The sequence below is a fragment of the Dromiciops gliroides genome, chromosome 1, assembly GCF_019393635.1.
Source record: "Dromiciops gliroides isolate mDroGli1 chromosome 1, mDroGli1.pri, whole genome shotgun sequence".
Taxonomy (NCBI): Eukaryota; Metazoa; Chordata; class Mammalia; order Microbiotheria; family Microbiotheriidae; genus Dromiciops; species Dromiciops gliroides.
The window spans coordinates 407706633-407732009 of record NC_057861.1 but is presented as its reverse complement, the minus strand read 5'-3'; the positions used below and the strand labels follow the sequence as shown (position 1 = coordinate 407732009).

The 25377-nt window shown below is 35.9% G+C and overlaps 1 protein-coding gene across 1 annotated transcript in view; it reads right to left on the bottom strand.

Annotated features, from left to right (window-relative positions):
- HCN1 (hyperpolarization activated cyclic nucleotide gated potassium channel 1) overlaps positions 1–25377 on the bottom strand; it is a 539218-nt gene that overhangs the window by 45548 nt on the left and 468293 nt on the right. Inside the window, exon 6 of the mRNA XM_043977644.1 lies at positions 24092–24332. Coding sequence (XP_043833579.1) covers positions 24092–24332 — 241 coding nt within the window. The remainder of the gene's footprint in view (positions 1–24091; positions 24333–25377) is intronic.

The following is a 25377-nucleotide window of genomic DNA, read 5'->3' as shown; positions in this document are numbered from 1 at the left end:
ATATTCAAAGCCTTTCATAACCTAGCCCCTGTCTATCTTCCCAGCCTTCATACAATTTACTCACTGATATGTACTTTTCAATCCACTGTCACTGTCCTCTTGGCTGTTCCATGAACAAGACACACATTCTTTCTGCAGCTTTATTGTGGATGGTGGATAATACTTTTTTTCTGTCTAAATAATATTTCCCAAACATGTGATTATATTATGAATTTATGGCTATCTCATTTCTTTTTTGAAGTTATTTGGGTGTAATGATTTGAGCTTCTGAACTACAAGCTAGGCATGCTTCTTAAAAGCTCAAGATTCAGAATGATACTTTCAGCATGGCTTACCAGTGGTATAGAACATTTTCTCTAGTCCACTGACCATGAAATTTTCCTTGGAAGGCAATCAGCCTAGAGTTCAAGCATTTTGAAATCTTTAAAATACCCACAACTATCATCTTTATCATCTTCTTTATTCCCACTCTATTATCCCCCTCTAATAATTATTATTATGTTAATAATAATAATAATAATAAGGTTAATAATAATTATTAGTAGAATTTTTAAGGTACTTTAAGATTTGTAAAAGGTTTTATGTGTCATATCATTTTATCCTCACTATAACCCTGGGAGGTACTATTATTATCATCCCCATTTTATAGATTAGGGAACTAAGGAGATAGAGGTTAAATGACATGCCCAGGGTCACACTGCCAACTAGTAAGTGCCTGAGGTCTCAAAGGCAATGTCTAGGGAAAAAAGAATAATCCCCATATGTATCACAATGTCTTAGGAAGCCCTGTCCACATGATATAGAAGGAATATGGAGCAAAAATCTGATTTGATTACAATTCTAATTCAAAATTCCTACTTCAAAGTTATAACATTCTTTACAAATTCTCCATTTCACTTTGTTCTAGATGTCCCTTGAATGTTTCAGTCCTGGAGGTATCAGTATCTCAAAAAGTACGAAAGACAAAATAAATTCATCAGCTGAAAGTTTTTAAAAAATCAAAAATCCACTTCCCTCCATGTCACTTATTTCCTGATTAGATAGTAGCATGGTGAGACCCAACACTTGAATTAGGAACTTGGAGTTCTAATCTAGGCTGTCATTCATTGACAGGTTAGTGTTAAGGAGGAAAGAAAGCTACTCTATACTTCTGCTCCCTTATTCATGAAATAAAGATATTTTATAAGTTTTTCAAAATTAAATTATTAAATATTTGATTAAATGAAAATGAATTTAACATATTTTCTGATTTTCAAAAAGCCTTTACCACTTCAAAATATTCATTCATCTTTCCATATTTATTATTGATATATGAGAAGCTGCCTAATATAGTAGAAAGAAGTCCACCTTCAGTGGCAGGAAAAATTAAATTTACTTGTGCAATTTACTGTCCATATGATCCTGAAGAAATCATCTGACCTATTGGTATCTCAGGCAAACTTTGGAGAATTGTCAATTTCATAATATTTGCACCTTGCATGGGTAGAGGAAATTTTCCCATATAGAAAATTATCTCCATATTGATTGTCTCCACATATTTTTTAATTACATACCTCCGTCAGTTAAAAAAAAAGACGTAGCCCAAAATGTGCTACTTATTTATAAATTATATACATATGTACTACATGGTTAATGATTATGTACATTAGGAATCTTCTGCAAATATATAAATTAAAAAGAATTAGTAATGAGAAAATATCTTAGTGTTTATCCATGAAGAGATCATTGTTAACTTTGGAGGAAGTAGTTTCAGTAAAGTAATGAGGTAGAAAACCAGATTGCAAAGGGTGGAGTAGTTGTTATTGTTGTCATTCAGTCATTTTAGTCATGTCTGAGTCTTTGTGACCCCATTTGGTGTTTTTTTTCCCCCAGGGCAATGAGGGTTAAGTGACTTGCCCAAGGTCACACAGCTAGTAAGTGTCAAGTGTCTGAGGCTGGATTCAAACTCAGGTCTTCCTGAATCCAGGGCTGGTGCTTTATCCACTGCACAACCTAGCTGCCCCTGGTGGGGTTTTTTTGACAAAGAAACTGGAGTGGTTTGCCATTTCCTTTTCCAGTTCATTTTACAGATGAGGAAAAAGAGGTGAACAGGGTTAAGTGACTTACCCAGGAATATACAGTTAGTATCTGAGACCAGATTTAAATTCAGGAGAATGAGTCTTTCTGGCTTCAGATCCAACACTCTATCCACTGTACTACCTAGCTACCCTGGTGGAGGAAACAGAGAATTTTAAATCTAGGTAGTAAGTACAGAATATTTCAAGAAGTTTGGATGAGAAATAAAGTAAGACATACAACAATGTATAGTGTAAGGACATGGAGGGTCTATGGAATTTGTATTTTATTTTATTTGTTGATTTGTTTAGGGAAATAAGAATGTTCACAGACAGTAAAGAAAGAACTAGCTGATAAGTAGTTGAGGTTCTGAAGGAGGAAGGATGCATGAAGATGAAATCTGCAGGAGAAAATGGGAGAACAGGGCATCAAGTACACATGTAGAAGAAGGGCTTACCTGGGTAAAGAGAAGGGCCACCTCTGGTAATAGACTTGAAGAAAGGTAGAGAGAATGGGAGATGATGTCAAAGGGTTTAGAGATGTAAAGAATGGGAAAAGAGGGAAATGTAGCAAAGTGAGAAGCAAGGCTCTCAGCTGAGAGAGATGGTGGAGGAGTAGATATAATGTCCTGAGGTAGGAAGGGAAGGTGAGGAACAACTTTTATGGAAAATAAGAAAGGGAATCAGGTAGGAATAAAATGTCTGTCTCCCAACAATGAGGATGGAGAGTATAAACTCAATGAGAGAAGACACTGCTATTTAGTTTCCTAAACTTTAAAATGGAGATAATAATAGTTTCTACTTCCCAGAATTGCTGTGAGGATAAAATGAGAAAATAAGTACTTAGAACAGTGCTTGGTACATAGCAAATGCTAGCTATATATATTTTTTTTATCCTTATTCCCAGCACCAAGTACATAGTAGGCACTCAATAAACATATTTTAGGTGGATTCTCTATGTCCATTTAATTTCTTCTGTCTGTACCCAGTAAATTATGGCAAAGGAAAATGTCTATAGCATGTGATTTGAAAAAAAATCACCTTAGATAATTGTTTAGGTACCTTGTAATAAATAGTATACAAAAATAGTTTTTAAAAAATAGTCTTCTAGATCAGTGAATTTTTCTGTAATGCTAAGTGATGTTTTAGTCTTGTCTCTGACTTTTTACAAATTTCTCAAAAAATGTAGTACTTCAAATGATTTACCCCTTAAAAGAAAAGACAATATAAATACAAAGTGACTTTACATTTCCACTTCATTATCTTTCCCTGACTTCTTCTGAGAAATAGTTCCACTTTGTTTTCAAGTAACTTCAACTATGAGAAAGCAGTCCATAAATAATTGATAAATCAAAATAGTTGTGTTTAATCGGTCCGTGAGAGGCAAAAGCAAATACAGATTATTTGGTATTCAAGGACGAAAGGCTTGCATTCATTTATAGAATGCATTTCATAACTCAAATGAAGTAAAAGGAAGTTATATTCTAAAAGGTGTAGAAACAGCACCATTTGTAACTAAGAGAGGAAGCTGTAAGATTTAGTAGAAATAGGACAGGACAAAAGAATTCTAATTTCATCTTAGTCACTAACTAGCTGGATGACCTAAGGCAAACACCTTACTCTCCCGTTCCTTCAAATATAACATGTGGGAGTTGTCCTAGAAATCACCTACATTTCTGAATTCCTTTCCTGGTTTAAAATTGAATGTTTATGAAAATCTTCAAATATAGCTCCGAAGAATTCAGTTTGTAGGAGAAAAAATCAATTTGAGTTTAAAATTCCTTTGGAATATAAATTTTAAAGTTTCACATAAATACTTTAGCTACATACAGTGCTATTAAAAAGTAGGATTCTTAAATAAAAAATCAATTCTGCATATTATTTGGAATGTTATATTAAATTATTATTTTTTTTAAAGACTGGGTGTCCCTTTCTCACCCAGATGGGAAATGAAGGGGGCCTCTCACAGGCCTCATCTTACTGTTGATTTGCACTGGATTTTTGACTTGCTCTGTTTCTGAGCTGGTATGATTTGCTCTTCTTTAGGCAACTTGGTGACTCCCTTCTCCTGGGGATTCCCCATATTGATGCTAACTGTAAAACAAACACCAGATCAGCCTAGCCTTCTGCAGTTCAGAATTCCTCACCATTCTCAGCCACTCAGATAGCCGACATTACAGGAATACACCACCACAGGCAACACTATCAAATTCAAGGAGTTAATTCAACTATTAGCTCCTTAATAAGAATAAGAATATCTAGCATTTATATAACGTTTTAAGCTTTGCCAAGTACTCTATAAATATTATGTCATCCTTATATTCACAACAGCCTTGGGCTATAGGTGCTATTATTATCCCAATTTTACTGAGATGGATCCTAAAGCAGAGAGTAATTGACATGCCCTAACTCAAATTATCTGGCTGGATTTGAACTTGTCTCCCTGACTCTGGGTGCATCAGTCTATCTGCTGTGCCACCTAATTGTCACAAGTATCTACTTCTGTCCATTTCAAACATTACTACACTGATTCAGACCCTCATCACCTCTCACCTATCTATTATTTCAATAGCCACCTAACTGCTCTCTCTACATCCAGGCTCCCCACACAGCTACCAAACTGATAATTCCCAAATATAATTCTTTTCATTGCTGTTACTTCCTTGTTCAAGAAGCTTCATAGACTCTATGGCTGCTAGGATGAAATAGAAAGTCCTCTGTTGGCACTCAGAGGCTATTTACAAACTGGCTCCAGCTAAATTTTCAGAGCATCGCCACATTTCTTGCATTCACAAAATCTTTCCCAGCCAAACTGGACTGTTTGCTGTTGCTCATAATTAATATCCTATCTCTCATTATTACCACTGCCTGGAATGAATGAACTCCATCAAGTCCTCTGACTTGCTAATCTAGCACACTTCATGACTCAACTCAAATGTCATTGTTTCCTGCAAGAGGCCTCTCCTGATTCTGTTGCTTAATTGTTAGTGTTTTCACCCTGACACATACTCACTGCTTTGAATTTGATTTGTCTTTTCTTATCCATGTTACTTGTTTTTATTTTCTATTTAAAAAAAAAATTTGGGGGGGGAGGGCAGGGCAATGAGGGTTAAGTGACTTGCCCAGGGTCACACAGCTAATAAGTGTCAATTGTCTGAGGATGGATTTGAACTTAGGTCCTCCTGAATCCAGAGCCAGTGCTTTATCCACTGCACCACCTAGCTGCCCCCATGTTACTTGTTTTGTTTTGTTTTGTTTTTTTCCCCCATTCAGGTTAGTCCTTTGAGGGCAGGTACTCTAGTTTTTGTCTTTAGTATTTCCAGTCTTTGGCACAATGTCTAGCAAATAGAAAGTAATTCATAAATGTTTATTGAATTGAATAAAATTTAATTTAGAGCAATAAAATTTGATAATCTATACCAAATAAAAATAAGATCTTACTGTTATTATTTTGTTAACTTCTCTATATATTTTTTAACAGATGTAAATAATTTGTAACATGATTTTCTATATGATTTTATCCTACTTCATCCTTATTTCATCTATACTACTTTGAGAACTCTATAATCTAGTGAAACTGTCCTATGAATGATTTTCCTGAATTCAATATTTCATCACCCTTCCCTGTTTATCTACACAAGCTATTCCTTATGTTGGGAATGTACTATCACCTCAACTCTGTCCCTCAGTAGCACTGACTTGCTTCCATCCTCTGTTCAGGTGACATCCCTTGCATGAGGACTTCTATAATTTACTTCCATTGTTCATGTTCCCTCCCTTCTCAATTTTCTTAGTATTCTATTTATTTCTGTACATGTCATATTCTTTCCCCTTAGTAAAATTTAAATTCCTTGAGGTTGGTGTTATTGTTGAGTTCAGTTCAATTATTTCCCAACTCCATTTGGGGTTTTCTTAGCAAAGATATTGGAGTGGTTTGCCATTTCCTCCTCAGTTCATTTTACAGATGAGGAAACTGAGGCAAATAAATAGGGTTAAGTGGCTTGCCCAGGGTGATACAACTTGTAAGTGTCTAAGATCAGATTTGAACTCAGAAAGATGAGTCTTCCTGACTCCCAGACTACCCCTCTATCCACTGTGTCACCTCGCTGCTCCCATCCTTGAGGGTAGAGTCTATTACATTTTTGTCTTTGTATTCCAGGAACCTTTAGACACTATGCTATAATACATTGAGTGCTGAACTCAGAATCAAGAAGACAAGTATTGAGTGTCTAAGAAAGATTACTGACATTATTATTTTTATCACTACTATGTTTCACTATCGAATAGGGTGTATACTTGGAAACCTTGGTAGAATGATTTCAGAGTTCTCATACTGCTTAAACCATTTGGAACATGAATTCTTTACTTTGGATCTATAGACCCTTTTGTTTCAGGGACTCCATAAAATCATGTAGAGGAAAATTTCATCTTTTTAAAAATATAGTTGTTTTGCTTTTATAATCTTATAGAATTTACTTCATGAATTTAAAAAAAAATGACTTTGAGATGAGGTCCGTGGGTTTCACTAGGTTGGAAAAAGGGTCCATAACACACATAAAAAGGTTAAGAAGTATTGCTTTCAAAGCACCTCCACTAGTACTTGTCTTGAGAAATCCCATTATGTAAACATAGAATAATTTCCCATCCTTCTATTGCTGGGTTATGACAATACTTGACTCGGTTGATGACTCTAAAAAACTCTTCACACATTCTCTAGTGCTAAAGCACCATAAGTGTCCATTCAAACAATGAACATTTTCCCTAGCACTTTTTTATTTTTCCCTGTCCTTGGAACATAGCATTAATGAACTGCTGTCCTAGCAGAAAGCTGTCTCCAGCTCTTGATATTATCTTCCTTAGTTCTTTCACCATAAGTGAAATTTTAGCTCTAAAGCAGTCAGCGATATTAATACAAATGAAAAGCAGACTATCCAGAGCTGGGGCTATTTCCAAAAACAACCTGTAGATTACCCTATTTTCTCAAAAATTGGAAGAAAATATTTTGAACTGCTAATTTTATTTGGAAAAAAGAAAGGAAATTCTTTGAAAGTAGGTCCTATTTTAGAGTGATTGGAATAATACATAATTTGGATCCAAAAGTAGATTGTTAATTTGTTAATTTCATAATTTACAAGAGGGAAACCACACAAAATTGCAGCAGAATGTTTGAACTCAAGGTCTCAAAACGCTGAACTCAAAAATGGCAAATTCAGAAAAATCCAAGTCCAGTGAGTGGGAAGTATAACTGTAGATATTTCAACTGTACTTGGAGGTCACATCTTCTTCATATATGGTCAGAAAAGGCTCTGCATTTGAGAAAGAGTGTTTTGGCGAAGGAAAGAAAAGTCTCAATGATTAACACAGGTGGAAAGCCATGTGGAAAGGGAGTCAGCTAGAGAGATGCACTTGGAATGAGGACACAGTGAGAGATCAACCATCTGTCCACCGTCAACAAAGCACACAGAATAACCACAGGACATGGAGCTGCCTCCGAAATGTATCTGTTCCAAGAAGGAATTGGTAAGATTTCATACTTTTCTTATTAACAGTACTGATAAATTAAAGAGAGAAGGTTGACTGTCTAATCAAAACAAATTAACAGCACCAAAACAAGTGGAAGAGGCAGAGGTAGATCGCCACTCAATAGGAGACCAGAAAAAAAAAATTCTAACAATTAGTTGCTCCATATGGACTAAGCCATTTTGAGAGGCATCACTAGATGCAAGTCTTCTCACGGAGTCTAGATGTTTAATAATTTAATAATGTTTAATAATTCTATAATGGGAATTCCTGTGTGGCCAACACTTAATAATTCTGTAATAGGAATTCCTGTGTTGCCTAATATTTACAGTGCTGAACTTAAATACAGAAAGATCTGATTTTAAATCCAGCCGTAGACATTTACTAGTTGCGTGTGCCTGGACCTAGCTCAGGTACAGTGTGATCATCTATAAAATGGGGATAATAATCGCACCTATTTCCCAGGAGTGTTATGGGGATCAAATGAGATAATATATGTAAAACACTTAGCAATCATTAAAGCATTATGTAAATGTTAGCTATTGTTATTAGATGAATACTGAGGTCTTTCAACTTGGTTTCTCAATTTTCTATCAATAAGATACCATGAAGCCTATTACGTTAGGTGTGTATTTTAATTACCAGAGTGACCATACCTCCTCTATTTATTGGGATAGTCCCAATTTTTTTAAGTGCCCATTTTATGGAGGGGGCAGCTAGGTGGCACAGTAGATAAAGCATCAGCCCTGGATTCAGGAGGACCTGAGTTCAAATCTGGCCTCAGACACTTGACACTTACTAGCTGTGTGACTCTGGGCAAATCACTTAACCCTGTTTTCCTCAGTTCCTCATCCCTGAAATGAGCTAGAGAAAGACATGACAAACCACTCTAATACCTTTGCCAACAGAACCTCAAATGGAGTCACAAAGAGTCAGACATGACTGAAAATGACTGAGCAACAACAGTGATGGAACTCCAAGAATATGATTATACCCAGAGTCTCAGTGAATATCTCTTTGTGTGTGTGTGTGTGTGTGTGTGTGTGTGTGTGTGTGTGTGGTGCAATTGGGGTTAAGTGACTTGCCCAGGGTCACACAGCCAATAAGCGTTAAGTGTCTGAGGTCGGATTTGAACTCAGGTCCTCCTGACTCCAGGGCTGGTGCTCTATCCACTGCACCACCTAGCTGCCCAAGTGAATATCTCCGAAAGCAATATTCATTGTCCCCAAATAAATTGTTTTCCTTCACTCTATCCTACTCCAAACTTCAATGAAATATAGATTGTGATGAGGATGGGCAGAACACAAGAGGATGTTAGAATGGATGAGGATTCTGAACTATGTAAATTTTAATAAAAACATGTTTAAGTGATACCTTATAATTTCTTTAGGCCACAGTTTCTTTTTTTTTTTTAACTTTGTATAATGGATCCCTTTGGTAGTCCTCTGAAACTTAATGTTTATAAATGTTTAATTTTTTAATGACATTACAAGAGAAATCAATTAAATTGAAAAATACTTATCAAAATATTTTAAAAATCCAAATTCACAGACCTCAGTTTAAATATCTACTTAGGCTGAGGTTGGGTAAAAAATACCTAATGAATTCTTTACACTAACTTTGTTTATTCTGAGGGAATAAAGAATCACAACTTTCCCCACTAGTGGATATTGTGTTTAGATTAAAGAGATTCTATAGTCACAATAGAGCTTTATATACAAATGATATAGCCTCATCCTTTGTGGAGTGAGAACATATATACTTAAAGAAACATCCCTCTTTCCCTCCCTCCTCCAAACCATTGTCTATCTCAGACTCTGCAAGTATAAGAAAGAGCTTCCCCACATCTTTATAGAATATGTCACAACAGAAAATTGTATATCCATTTTTCACTCATCCAAGTGCTTTGCTATTGTTTGTTTTTCAGTCACTCTATTGAGAGATAGAAAATGACTTGATCTACATCATGGAGCAAAGAAGGACCTGTTCCTTGGGTTCTGCCAGCTCTATAGAGTGCTGTTGCTGAGAAAGCAGGCCTGATGCTGGGATTCAGAGGCTAGAATCAAAGAAAAATACTCCCATAATGCTCTGCGCTCATGAAGGTTTTGCCAGAACATTTTATCTGGTTTTGCAAATCCATCTTGAAAAGGGACTTTAACAAGATGTAGAAGACTCATAGACCGGCAGCCAAAATTATGAGCTGAGAATATAATCTCTGAAGCAAACTTGAGTAAGTGGATAATATTCAGTTAGGAGAAGAGAAGTCTAAATGATGACAATGTTGTTCAGCCAAGGATGTGGCCAGCTGTGCCACAGATCCACTGAGGAAAGAGCAAGAGGAAATGGGCTTCAAATCACAGCAGGAAGTGTAAAACTAAATGTAGAAATATCCTGTCAGCTTATTTTTTTCCAGATCAGGAGAAACACTGATCTGTCTGGACCAGGTTAGGGTAACTGACTAAAAGTGGGAAAAGAAGAAAAGTTGATGATTTTAGGGGTTTTAAACAGTCTTATTCCAGTAATGGTATGTGTCGCTCTTCCTGTACCCTCGGTGGATATGTAGGGTTAGGTAATTTATAATGCTTTTCCAAGGATCAGAAACTTAGAGCTAAAAGGGACCTTAGGGACCATCTAGAAAACCCCCCTCATTGTCACACATAAGGAAAGTAAAACCCAGGGGGGTAAAGTGTCATGTGTAATGTCACACTGATCATAAATAGAAGAGCTGAGTAACCAGAACAGCAATAATGACAACAACAAAATAATAAGTTCTTTATTTCCTTTTCTAAGTTATATATCTAAAATATTTGTTTTGGCTGTTCATTAATCTGTCTCTGGTAATCTAAATAACCCACAGGTTGCAGCAAAAATTTAACAGGATAAACAACAGAACCTCACAGTAGTTTTCTTTCCCAAAATATCAATATTTATTAACTTATTATCTGAATTAATTTATTATACTAAGTGATTACCGTTTACATTATTACACCTACAAACCAATCAATAAATATATAGGAAGTGCCTACTATGGGCCAAGCAGTATGCTGTTTTTATTAAATTGTATGGAGTGTTGGTTTCATTTCTCCTGGAGAATAAATTTGTTGTTAACTTTAAATTTCCCAAATCCCTTAGCATGGTGCTATAAAATTCCAGTCAATTCAATTTAGCAAACATTTACTAAGTGCTTACTATATGTTAAGGTAAAATGTTGGGTAGTAAGCAGTCTCTTCTCTCAAGGAAACTGTGTAACATTGTGAATGTTGTAACATTCACACAAATAATTGTTTCTTCTTGTTGTTTTTCAATTGTTTTCACTTATGTCCAAGCCTTGGTGATCCCATTCAGGGTTTTCTTGACAAAGCTCCTGGGACAGTTTGCCATTTCACTCTCCAGCTTATTTTTAAAGATGAGCAAACTGAGAAAAAGAGGGTTAAGTAACTTGCCCAGAGTCACACAGATAGGAAGTATCTAAGGCCAGATTTTAATTCAGGAAGATCAGTCTTCCTCATTCCAAGACCAGCACTCTGTCCACTGTGTCACCTAGCTGCCCACTAAGAGCCCTCCAACTTCACTTCATGTCTCATTTCTTTTTCTTGGTGTGATTTGGGGTTAAAGAAGTTAAGGAAGGAGAAATACTAATAGTTAGGAGAATATGGGACAGCTAGGTGGTGCAGTGGGTAGAGTACTGGCCCTGGATTCAGGAGGACCCAAGTTCAAATTCGATCTCAGACACTTGACACTTACTAGCTGTGTGACCCTGGGCAAGTCACTTAACCCCAATTGCCTCACCAAAAAACAAAAACAAAAACAAAAACAAACCAAACCAAACCAAACCAAAAAAAAAAAAAGGGAGAATATGAAGAGTCTTCATTAAGGAGGTGGACCTGGGCTAGGCCTTGAAGGAGGATAAAGTTGATGAGAAGTAAGAGAGAAGGAGGGAGTGCATACCAGATGTTGGAGTGGGTAGTTACCTGTACAAATGCATGGAAGTAGTATATGGAGTTTCAAGTTCCAGAAATAGTAGGCTTATTTAGATGAAAGATTAAACTCACTAAGAGGAATGGTAGGAAATAATGCCAGAAATGTAGGCAGGAGTTAAATGGCATAGAGTCTTAAATACCAAAATAAGGGTGTTAATTTTATCCCAAAGGACATGGGAAGTGACTGAAGACTTTGAAGTAGTGACATGGTTAGCCTTGCGCTTTAATAAGGTTATCTTGGCAAATATGTTGAGAGGGGAAGACTGGAAGCAAGGAGACTAATTAAAAGGCTACCAATGGGAGAAGCTAGGTGGCACAGTGGATAGAGCACTGGCCCTGGGTTCAGGAGGACCTGAGTTCAAATCCGGCCTCAGACACTTAACACTTACTGGCTGTGTGACCCTGGGCAAGTCACTTAACCCCAATTGCCTCACCAAAAAAAAAAAAAAGGCTACCAATGGTAATCTAGGTAAGAGTTGATGAGATACTAAATAAACTCTGGGGACAGCTGTGCAAGTGAATAGAAAAGGACATCGTTGTGGAAGTAGAGTTAACAAGAGATCTAGTAAATGATTGGATTGTGAGTGATGTAGAAAGAATTCTAGAATTACTCCAAGGTTCATAAAATTGGGTAACTTGGAAGTTCATGAGATCTTTAACAGAAATAGGGAAATTTCATTCCAATAAAAATGAAAGGTTGTTCATGAATTTAACAGAATATTGCCATGCTTTAAGAAATGCAGAATATGATGAATAGAGTGAAGCATGGAAGGATTTACATGATGCAAAGTGAAGCAAGCATAGCCAAGAAAACATTACAACAATATACACAAAGATTGCAAAAATACAAATGGAAAGGACACCAATACCCACTACATACATAAAAATATTTAAAAAGAACAAGCTTGGCCCCAAAGAAGAGATATGAGGAGACTACTTTGTAGAGGTTTCATAAATGAGTATATTGTCAGATTTTTTAATGTATTAATCAGTTATTCATTTTTCATTTTTCCTTTTTTTCTTAAAGAACAACAAAATATTTGTTATAAGTAATGACCTCTTGGAGGGGGAAGAGGAGAAATATAGAAAAAAACTAGGTAAATTAAAAACACAATATGTTGTTAAATTTATTTTTAATTAATTTATTGTTTTTGAGGGGAAATGAGGGTTGTGACTTGCCCAGGGTCACAGAGCTAGTAAGTATCAAGTGTCTAAGGTCAGATTTGAATTCAGGTCCCACTGAAGCCAGGGCCAGTGCTTTTTCCACTGTTCTACCTAGCTGTCATAAATTTATTTTAATCGGGAAATCTGAAGGTGGATTTTTAGGGGGCAGTGACAATCTTTTCCCATTTGGATATGCTAATAGGACAACCTGGATGAACTTTCTACCAGACAGTTGATGATGTACTACTGGTATTCAGAAGAACGATTTGCTTTCAGTATGTAGGTTTAGGAGTCATATTTAGAGAAGACATGTTAACTTAGGAGAATTGGTCACAAAATGAGACAAGGAAAGAGAGAAGAGTGCCAGAAAAAAGAGCCCAGAGGAAAAGCCATTTCGTATTACCATTCAGGAAAAGAATGATCAGATTGGGGGACAAACAGAATCTTGCTGGCTCATAGCTAGTGATCAGTTTTCCTTCATACTTGAAGAGCACTAAAATGATCACTATGTTGGAGTCAAGGTACAATGGGTCTGACTGTGGCTGATCAGTCCATTATAAGCTTGGGAGGCTCTACTATAGGTCGGGCATGAATAGTTCATATGAACATTTCTAGTAGAGATGTCTCTAAATTTGTGCATGTCCTGTTTCTTTTGAACTGCTGCAAAGGAAAGGAGGTCAATGGTATCAACAATTTTAGAGAGATGAAGAAAGAAGACTGGGGGGGGGGGAAGGCCATTATTTAGTTTTTAAATTATTAGTAATCTTGGAGTTTCAGTCAAGAGGTCAAGTTTGAAGCCACACTGCTTTGGATTGAGTGGGATGTGAGGGAATGCTATTAAAGATATTTGGCAGTAAAAGAAAAATGAGATAGAAAATGATAGCTATAGAGGATGTCAGGGTCAAGTGAAAGGGTTTTTGGTGGTGTTGTCATTGATGTTTGTCTTTAGGACAGTAAACAAGCATGTTTGAGCAATGATAGATGAGTCAATAGATAAGGAGAGATTGAACATGAGAAAGAAGGAATGATTGAAGGGCCAAGCAAGCTCCACAAGGAAGTAAAATGTACACAAATAAAGGTTTTGGACTTGGCAAAGAAAAGGGTCACCTCTTCCTTACAGACTGGTGCCAGGAGAAGAGACTAAACATAAATATGTAGAAGGTTTTTAAGGTAAAAAGCAGGAGTGATGAGGAATTTTTTTATTATAGTAGATATAATGCCTATTGAGTGAATGAATTATAATAATAGTTTCTATTTTCCAAAGATATATTACTTTTTGTTGTTGTTGTTGTTGAGGCAATTGGGGTTAAGTGACTTGGCCAGGGTCACACAGCTAGTAAGTGTCAAGTATCTGAGGCCGGATTTGAATTCAGGTCCTTCTGAATTCAGGGCTGGTGCTCTATCCACTGTGCCTCCTAGATATATTACTTTTAATCATAACATCAATACAATGCATGGTGATATTTTTTCCCCTTCATATTAGCTTTAAGATCTTAAGCTACCTTGGAGTGGAAATTTGTGTGGCCTGGCCACCCTGGCTGCCTGTCTAGCATATCTATCTAATATAATGAGTTACCTATGAAAGGTCAAGTTAAAATATTGCAAATACAAGATTTTCATATTGGCTTTTTTTGCATTGTATTTCCTTCCTCCCCATCTCTTGCCTACCACAACGGACAGAAGAAAACATTACTAGACTCTTGACTTTCAAGAATGTAATACTGGATTCATTCAGTCATAGCTTCTAGGACTGGTAGATACTGTGAGAAGTCATTTAGTTCAGAGGTGTCAAATACATGGTTTTGTGGCCAAATATGGTACACAACATTCACAATATCTGGTCCAGAACAGATTAAAATATAATTGGGAAATAGTTAACAAAATAAAGAATAGAATAAAACAGATAATAGAGTCAATAGAGTCAATAAAAGTCAATTATGTACAGTTTAAGTTTGACAGCACTGATCTAACGCATTGATTTCAATCTAAGTAGAATATTAACTAATTACCCCTTTCAAAATAATACTAAAATTAGCAAATGTACACACATATACCTATTTGATCTTTGCAAACAACAATTATATAGCATCCTGTATATATGTTCTCATTAGATAATCACAAGATCCTTGCAAATTAGAAAATACAAGATACCTAGTAAAACTGTCCCATAACACTTTCACAACTGTATTGCATACAGCAATGCATCATTTATATATGACAATTTAGGTTAATCTGGTGACTCTTCCTATTTTTTTTTTATCTCCTTAGTGTTCTTACTACCTCCTCTATAAACACATTTATAGAATTGGATATTGGAGGCTCACTGTGGCCAGTCAATAATCATTTACTACATACTGACTATGGAACAGTGTGTGGTTCTATAGTCATTGATGGAAATTTCTTATAGAATGATTTTAAGATCTTTTTCATGTTTCTTTTGTTTGTATCCCTCCTTTAATTATTATCCTCATGATGACTTTGCTTAGTTGGATCTCTTGCCAAGTATTCTTTTTTTTTTTTTTTTTTTAGTGAGGCAATTGGGGTTAAGTGACTTGCCCCAGGTCACATAGCTAGTAAGTGTTAAGTGTCTGAGGCTGGATTTGAACTCAGGTCCTCCTGACTCCAGGGCCGGTGCTCTATCCACTGTGCCACCTAGCTGCCCGCCAAGTATTCTTTACACTGGTTTTACCCTCTATACTTTTTCTTTATTTTATAAGGCTATACTCCTCATAATGGAAGATTAATAATTAATGATTTTCCATTACCTTTATTCATATGAATATAAAAATATATATTCTAAACACGAGTTGTTTTTAGTTAAGATCTCTCTTAATTTGAGGGATTCCTGTCTAAGGTATCAATGCTCTTTTAGTCTCCACTCACCTAATTTTATGTACATAAGTTTACGTACATAGGTTTAGGTACACAGCTTTTATATGAATTTATTATAACAGGTGTTGCTGTTCTTTCTATCACCCATTACTCATTTTTCATTATCAGTAACTTCTTTGAATAATTCAGGATAAAAGCATTTCAACTGCATGCTATACATTTTTCTCATAGTTTTTATTATTATTTCATATTAATTTTATCTTATCTCTAATATGTCAATGTTTTAACTCTAAATGGACAATTGCTACAGGAATCATATCCATATCTATGAGTCTTTCTTGTCTTTTAAAAATATAATTTATTTTTTTCTGTGATGCCATTCAGTGCTTCTCATTTTTAGTGACTACATATGATATTCTCAAAGAAAATTCCCATGAGCTATGTGAGACTTTCATTTATTCTAGTTTTTAGCTTTTCTCAGTACTTATTCCTGATACATTTTCCCAATATATTTCTTGCCATTTTCAGCCATTTCCCCCCTTTGCATTCAAGTCACTGTGAATCTACATATATATTGATATAATTGGAAATGTTTTGGAAGAAATTCTCTACTTCATCCTTTGTGATTGATTTTTGATACATAAAATGGAAGTGTTTTCATGGTAGTCTTTTTGTAAGTACATATCATGAGGACTGAAATATAAGATTACCAAATCTTACGTGGAATTGCTTCTTATTTCATTTAGGTATAAAATAAAATTAATATTGTTAACCTCCCCCCCCAAGTTCTCTTGAATCAACCTTCCATTTAAATGCAACTTCCTTCTTTTGGGGGGCTTCATCTATAGTGAAAGTGTCAAAATTCACATGATTCACTTCCTCTATTATTATGTTGATCCATTGATCATGAGACAAAGATCTCATATTTAGAGACTCAAAAAAATGAAATTAAAATTTATAGACAACCTATAAACTATGATTCTAGAATTCTCTGTCTCTCTTTTGTAATGCAGAGCTAGAAAGGGGGCACACAGGGCTATGAGCCAGTATGTATTTTTACAGATATTCTCTGGGTATCATGGCTAAAGAAGTCATCATCAAGTGACTAGCCAACTAGCAACAAACCTCTCTCCTCAGGAAGGATGAATATCAGAAAACATACTAGGCATTTCAAAGAAAATTGCTGAAGCCTTTCTAGAATGATAGAACTTTTCAGATAATGGACTTTGTTAGTATGCCCTTTGGAAGCCCAAGGTAAACTCCAGACAGTGCTGAGGCATCATACTGGGAATTTGTGGATAATATAATATTATTAAAATATCCACAAAATATGATAAAAGGTCCCATCTGTTATACAAAGTAGTAACAAATAGGTCACAGACTTAACCTATTCCTATTATTAACTCATAAGCATTTATCTCTCACAACCAAGAAAATGAAATTAGGAAAACATCAAGAGATAGGTGAGGTGAAGAAATGAGAAAAAATGCACAGGAGGAAAAGCAGACTATTAAATTATAGTGTTAAGTTTCTGGACTGTTTCCATGCTCTGTTGTTCTGTATTAATAATATCCTTTTCTCAGTCTTCATTCTTCTCCATCTTTCTGCAACCTTTGATATTGTTGGTCACCCTCTTCTCCCTTATACTATATTTTCTTTTTTCTTCTTTTTTTTGTTTGTTGGGTTTTTTGTTTTGTTTTTGGGGTGTGTTTTTTTGGTGAGGCAATGTGGGTTAAGTAACTTGCCCAGGGTCACACAGATAGTACGTGTCAAATGTCTGAGGCCGGATTTGAACTCAGGTCTTCCTGACTCCAGGGCTGGTGCTCTATCCACTGTGCCACCTAGCTACCCCTCCTAATATTCTTTCATACAATTCACTACATGTGAAATTATAGTCATAGATGTTAGGCCTAAAAGGGGTCTGTGGAATCATCTGGTCCTAGTCTCCACCCATCCGTGCTCTAATTTTACAAGTGAGTAAACTGAAGTTCAGAAATCAGAAACCAGACCAAAGTTACATAGCAATTAGAAAGGCTTATGATGAAAGAAAAAGGGGAAAATAGTTGGGTGTGGTAGAGAACTAGGAAAAAGTGGCAGCTTGTTTACAGATACTTCCATTCTTAGTTTTTGCAATGACTTCAGTGACAGCTGCAATCTTATCGCAGAAAGAATAGGTGATTCAATCCTACTAAGTTCTTGGTTGTGATTTGAAGAAAAAAAAATAGAATTTAAATCAAAGGTGAAAATTTTAATAATGGTTCCAATTTTAATAAGTTTCAAACCATTTTCACTCAACACAATACATGTCATTACCACAAATTACTATCATAAAGATAATGAAATGTTCATCAACAATAGCTCAGACTTAGCCAAAAAACAGAAAAGATTTGGTAAAAGACTTTGCAAACTTATATACAGGAACTTGAGAAAAGCAGCATAATGCAATAAGTCAATAATGAGAAAAAAGGCAGTGATAATTTTTCTTTTGTCTTTTTTCCCTAGGTTGAAATTCCTTGTTAAAAAAGAAGTCATGTTTAAGGTTCTTGGGAATGTAACCTGAAAAATGAGGTTTTGACTACTCATGACAATATGTATTCTGTTTTTTAGACAATTAAAAGTTAATTTTCATCTTGTTTGGTGGGATAAAAGGCTAAAAATATTTTCATGATCATTCAAAGCTATTTTTACACAAGTCATTTACCTGTGAACTTCTCTATAAGAAATTATCAGACTGCATCACTTAACCTGCATTCCGAAGATTTGGGCTTGAGCTTTAATTCCCGTCTTGATAACCCTAATAGAACCCTAGTAAGAATATCATTGGTGCAACCTTGACTAGATATGTCAGACATTTAACCCTCAACCACAGCCCCAGTTTCCCCATTCTAAAATGAGAATAATACTGTTTGTTCTATTTATTTACAACACAGGGTTCTTGTGAGAGTCAATAGAATTAACAAATTTAAAGCACTAAATAAGAGTAAGCTATTATCATTAATCTGTGCTTGTAATTCACATTTTTCTCCTAGTTTCCTCCTAGTGTCTTTTAATTCATTCTTCCAAATATACATTCACCATGCTGGTCAGCAACATGGTAGCTAGCACATTACTAAGGAAATTAGGCAACAGCTTATTCCAGGCCCCTAGACCTCACAACACAAAAACTGATGATCTAAGATTGATAGATTTGGATATTTGTAGTATATCTTGCACTAGTACACGGTCTCCTCACATAAATTATTATGATTGTTATTTATCATGATCACAGGGACCTTAATTGATCTCTTTATTAAAATATAGGAACAACTACTTCTAACATATGTGAATGAGAAAAGTGATAGAAAAGATGAAGAAGAAATACATTAATTACCTGTATGACTTTAAGTAAATCTTTTAAAATCTGTGGGTCTCAGTTTCTTTATTTTCAGAATAAGAAAATTAGACCACTTAGCCTCTGAGATCCTTTTACACAGCCCTAGAGATCTATGATCCTAGGATCTAAGGGATGAGGAAAATTGAATGGAGAGGTTCATAATGGGACAGATCAAACACCAAATAGGAAGACATTCTTCAGGATATGGCATATGGAATATTAAATTTCTATTTTCTGAGCCAATTATGTTATTTCATTTCTTTCTATAATATTTTTAAGTACATGGGATTTGAGGTTCACTACTACTATTTACATCTCTGATTTCATGCTGATCTAATATTTGGAAGGTCTATTTTCAAATACTGATTCAGTATTTAAAAGTGTATTCTTCTCCAAGATGCACTTCGGACTTCCTTTACAATGACTCAGAAACCTCTTTACCATGATTACTCCATTCCTAGACTTTATGTATTATAAATACCCTCTGCCCCTGTGTTCTCTCCTTCTGATTTGGTAATTTCTCCCCAAATCTCTATTTAAGGAGGACTTCTAGCCTACCCATGTATTCATTCCCCATCAGGATGCACTACAGACTCTCTAGGACCTGCTTCCCCATGCCCTGAAACTGGTACTTTAATCTCTTTTCACTGTGTTTTTACTAAATTATCAATGCTATAGGGAAAAAGAAAGAGACTTGCTATTTTCTCGATTTGAGATATGTACATACATGCATACATGTGTATGTATATAGACATGCATGTGTCTATATACATATATATATATCTGTGTATATATAAGATGGAGAGAGAGAATATATACTGAATTAATTTAAATTAAACTGGGAGGAAAAAATAATTCATTGGATGTAAATCTCAGGATCCAAAGTGATCTCGAAAGGCTGGAATGATGGACAAAATAAAACTTTATTTGAAAAAGGTACATGTAAAGTCATGCATCTAAAGGAAAGAAAAATAAAACTATATAAAGTCAGGATGGGGAGTCATAGAATTTAGTTTATGTAAAAGAAAGAAAATTTTTATTGTTCAGATGAATCTATAGTGTGGTGTGACTGGTGAAAAATCCCAACGGGATTATCTATCTATCTATCTATCTATCTATCTATCTATCTATCTATCTATCTATCTATCTATCTATCTATCTATCTATTTATTTTGGTAAGGCAATTGGGGTTCAGTGACTTGCCCAGGGTCACACAGCTAGTAAGTGTTAAGTGTCTGAGGTTGGATTTGGACTGAGGTCCTCCTGACTCCAGGGCTGGTGCTCTATCCACTGCGCCATCTAGCTGCCCCACAATGGGATTTTAAAATGCATTTTTTAAAAGTATAATGTTCAGAATGACAAAATTGATAGTTTCACTGTCTCCTATTTTGGTCAGATCACATCTGAAACAATTGTTCAACTCTGTTTGCTAGATTTTAAAGAGACTTTGAAAAAAAAATTGAGAGATTAGGGACCAGAATGGTGAGCGTATTCCAAGATGCATTAAAGGGGTAAGAAATTGGTCGTGTTTGGCTTGGAGAAAAGGAGATTTATTAGAGAAAAAAAAACCTGCTGGTTTCAATTACTTACTGATGCCAGGGGGAAGATAGATTATATTCATTCTTCTGCACTGCATAGAGTAGAATGGGAACCAAGGGGTGGAAGTTGGAGAAAGGCAAATTCTATCTCAGTATTATAAGGAAAACTTCCTATGAATTAGAGGTGTCCTAAAAAAGGAATGGCTGCCTAAGGTCTTCAAATAAATGGCCACTTGTCAGGGATGTTGTAAAAGATGCCTGTGCTTTAAGTAGAAGCTGGACTAGAAAAGTCTTATTTTGTTGAGTCATTTTGGTCATATCCCACTCTTTTAAACCCATTTTGGGGTTTTCTTGGCAAAGATATTAGGGTGGTTTGCCATTTCCTTCTCCTGCTCATTTTACAGATGAAGAAACTTGGGGGGGGGGGGAGTGATTTGGCCAGGGTTACACAGCTAATGTGTGGGGTTAGATTTGAACTCACAAAACTGGTTCTTTTTGATTCCAAGGCCAGGGCTCTATCCAGTGCACCATCTAGCCACCCTTGAAAAGCCTGATGGTCCCTTTCAACTCCAGAGATTTTATGGTGATGGGAGATTAGAATTCAAACTCTGGGAATAACACTATGTATTGAAAAACAGCAAACAACTAGAAGACAAAGCAATTTATACCACCAGGTCACAACACTAGTAATTTACTCTTGAAAAGATGAAGAAGGAATTTACTATAATCCATAGATTTTCTAATGATTTTTCATTCTTTTCTAGAAGCAATCAGTCATTGGTTACATAGTCCTAACTTTATTTTTTCAGCTCACAAGATCCTGTATTTAGAAAGGACTTGAAAGAACATCTGGACTGATCAATCCTTTCCTCTTAGAGGTGAGGAGCCTGAGGCACAGTGAGCCAATGTCATATAGGTGGGGAGGGGCAGAATCAGGGTCTCTTGACTTCAAATCTGGTGCTTTATGCACTGGTCCAATCTTCCTTTCAACTCCTGTGGCCTTTTTCAATCGTCTCTTTTATTTTCTTACCAGTATCATCTTCCTTATGCTCTTTTTTATTGGTTAGTGCTCCTCAGGATGCTAGATAGATGATAGATGGTGAAGTGGATAGACCTGGAGTTGGAGAGGCTGAGTTCAAATCCAGCGTTAGACACATTTTAGCTATGTGATCCTGGACAAATCACTTACCCTCTGCCTGCCTCAGAATCTTTAATAATAGCACCTACCTCACAGGTTTTTATGAGGACCAAATGAGATATTTGTAGTGTACTTATATCACAATGCTTGGCACATAGTAGGCCCTTCATAAATGTTTATGTCCCTCTGTGGATCTGTTGTTTTATCTCTAAAAACTGTTGAAAAGCTTTCGACTTGTCCACGGTTTCCACTGACACTCATTTTCCCTTTGTGACATTTAGACTCCCCTATAAAGGTTCTTCTTCCTCTCACTATTTTCCATTTTTATTAAAGAGTTTTCTTCTATTTTCAGTTCCATCTATTCACTATTCCTTTTCTGTCAACTACACGGGGACCTTTTCTATCCCATGCCCTCAAGACCTCATCACTGTCCTATATCTACAGCTTTATCTTTGTCAACATTTCTTTTTTATACATTTTATCTGTTCTACTGTCTTCTCATCTCCTTCTGGATATCTTGCTTCTTCCTGAAACTTAAGAAAAAGGGTGATCGCCTTATCTCTTTTCCTAAATCTTTTATCTCTCCCTTGGGAATGATTTCTGTCAACTCCACCACACAAACTTGCAAGCCTGGTGAATGTTTTGTGCTTCTCTGTACATACCTGACAGCTAGTCCTTTCCTAAATTGTGATGGTTAGATACTCTTATTTTCGAAGCTCCACATTTTATCCCATTCCTGTGACTCATCTTGGTTTTATTTTCTTCTTAGCTTCTTACTTTTTAACTTTTTCTTCTGCTACTGTTCAAAAACACCTATTTTAAAAATTCATTCATATTCTTCCTCTCTTAAAATCTCATTTCCCTTATTTATTCATCAAACTCACTTTGTATTTTAATACTAACTCATCTTTATGGCTACGGTTCCCTTTCCTCCTGCATCATGCCTTTAACCATTTTCTCCTACGAGGAATATTGTCTTTGTAACTCTCCTTTCTCCCCTTTTATCTTCAAGTTTCCATGACAGTTGCCAGTATGGCTGAGACAGCTCTTGTTTTTCTTTTTTTTTTTCTTTCTTTCTTTCTTTTTTTTTTTGTGGGGCAATGGGGGTTAAGTGACTTGCCCAGGGTCACACAGCTAGTAAGTGTCAAGTGTCTGAGGTCGAATTTGAACTCAGGTACTCCTGAATCCAGGGCCGGTGCTTTATCCACTGTGCCACCTAGCCGCCCCCTCTTACTTGTTTTTACCCAGGCATTTTTCCTTCTCTTTCCCTCTGACTACTCTTTTGGGACAAAAGCATTATAAATCCTTCTTGGATATTGTTGATGTGTTTCAAGGAATCTTTCTCCGTAATATTAGAGAAACATTTTGGTGTCATGTTAAGATAAAGTTGCAGTGATTCTTAAATTTGTCGCTAACTAAACATATTGCCTTGGGTGCTCTATTTGATGAATCTACACTTTGGTTTCTTCACCTGCAAAATAAGAGGGACTCCACAGGACTAAATGTGACATTTTTTTTTTCCTCAAGAGAGAGGTGGCAGACACTATCTCAAAAAATCATGGATTTAGAGCTGGAATTGATCATAGAGGACATCAAATCCAATCCAACTTCAGCTAAAGAAACTGATATTTAGAGACTTTAGGTGACTTGCCCAGAGTCACACGGTAAGTAAATGTTTGAGGTGGGTGTCTAACCTAAGTCTTCCTGACTTCAAATTCAACAGTCTGTCCCTTCACTGTGCTACACTGCTGAAAAGATACATGTGCTAGCAGACATGGCCAAAGTGCCCGCTTGTTCTGCTTAACTCTATATTTTGGTTGGGAGTAGTTAGGTGGCATGGTGGATAGAGGGCTGGACCTGAAGCCGGAAAGACTCATCTTCCTGAATTCAAATTTGGCCTCAGACACTTACCAGCTATGAGACCCTGGACAAGTCACTTAAACCTGTTTGCCTCAGTTTCCTCATCTGTAAAATGAGCTGGAGAAAGAAATGGCAAACCACTCTGGTATCTTTGCCAAGAAAACCCCCCAAATGGTTTCATGAAGTGTCAGACACAACTGAAATGATTTAATAACAAAAACAAAAACTTCTTGGTTATAAAACAGGGGTTCTTTTGAGGGTATAGCTCAAGCAAATGACATTAAAGATACCCCCCAAAAGCATCAAAGACATATTTAAATGAAATGAAAATAAAGCGAGTCATCCTTTAAGCATCTTTCCATCTCTAAAGTTCTATAATTCTAGGCTCACTAGAAAGCACCTTCCTTAAATGGAAATTTCCTGTACTTAAAAACCAAAAATGTTGTTAATACCAAATTCGTGTTCACTGAGATTCTGTATTATGAAAACATGTTATACAACAATCCCCCTATCATAATCCAAGCAGGATTCCACACTCAACAATAACATTAAAGTAACCAGGTATCCTTTATGGTCAGAATGTAAATGAAATTTTTTCCATTCTACCTTAGTTGAATTTCCTTTTCACTAACCTCCAAAGTAGGAGCCATCCGTCAGCTTCATTTCTTTACTGGATTTAGTGATGACGCCAGCAACACCGTGCTGGATGAAGTACATTTTTTTGCCCACCGCTCCTTCTCGAATGATGTAATCTCCAGGTTGGAATACCTCAAACCTTAGTTTGCTCAGCATGGCAGTCACAAAATTGGGATCGGCATTAGCAAAAAGTGGCATAGTGGCCACCAACTTCCTACAGTTGAAGTTGACTATCTCCTAAAAGTTGAGAGGAAAAAAAGGAAAAAAAATATTAAGATGGAGGTGATCTATCCAAGCAAACATATTTTTTTTAAAAAATAGGATGTGTCATTGAAATCACATTTAGAAATTGGAAATACAAATTCAGGATAGTATACATTTTTCACAGGATAGTACACGTTTTTCAATAACTCTCCCAGATTTTTAGCATTTCAGGCTTTAAACTTTACAAAATGTCAGAAATTCTAGTCATTTTTATAACCTTTTCAGGGAAGAAAAAAGTCTAACCATTTCCTACTAAACGTAGTATTGTAAAATGTACTGTACATGCTTTTCTTCAGTAAAATTTTAATTGTCTTAACATACCCATGTTAGTAATACTAAGACAAAAACCCAGCTGCCAGGCAAAAGGATTACTATTATTGTTATTTTTAATCAAAAATCTTCACACGGCATCAGTGACCATGGATACCTGAGCAAAAGGTCACAAAAATAATATTCTGATCTCTGGGAACAAAAGGTAATGTTATAGCTATATCTCACTGTTTAGAACAATTGGGAAAAAAAAGCCACCTCTCTTTAGAATGGATTTTGGTTCTGCACTGGTTGGCATGTAATGGGTAACACTAGGAAAAATAGCTATTTTTTTCCCCCTGTGTCCTGACATAAACCCTGAGAGGGTCTGTAGTTTGTGGCTCAGGCCTGCTAATTCTGCTATTTTCTTCTTATTCTATGCACCTAAGGCTAAACAAAATTTAACCAGGATCTCTCCTGACCAGGATATGTGGATCTGCACCCATTTATTTAAGATACTGAAGAAAAGAGTAGCAAAGGTAAGGTTTAGGACTTTGGTTTTGTTTTTTGTTTTTTTTTAGTGTATGGGGAGAAAGTGTAGTCCTACTCTATGAAGAGCATTATTTAACCTAGGTTCAAATTCTTCATTGGACATTTGTTACCTTGTTTGGCCATATGCAAGACCCTTTGAGATTATTTCCTCATTTTTAAAGTGGAGTTAATAATACTTTCATTACTACCTTAGGGTTGTTGTAATGAAAAGATCCCT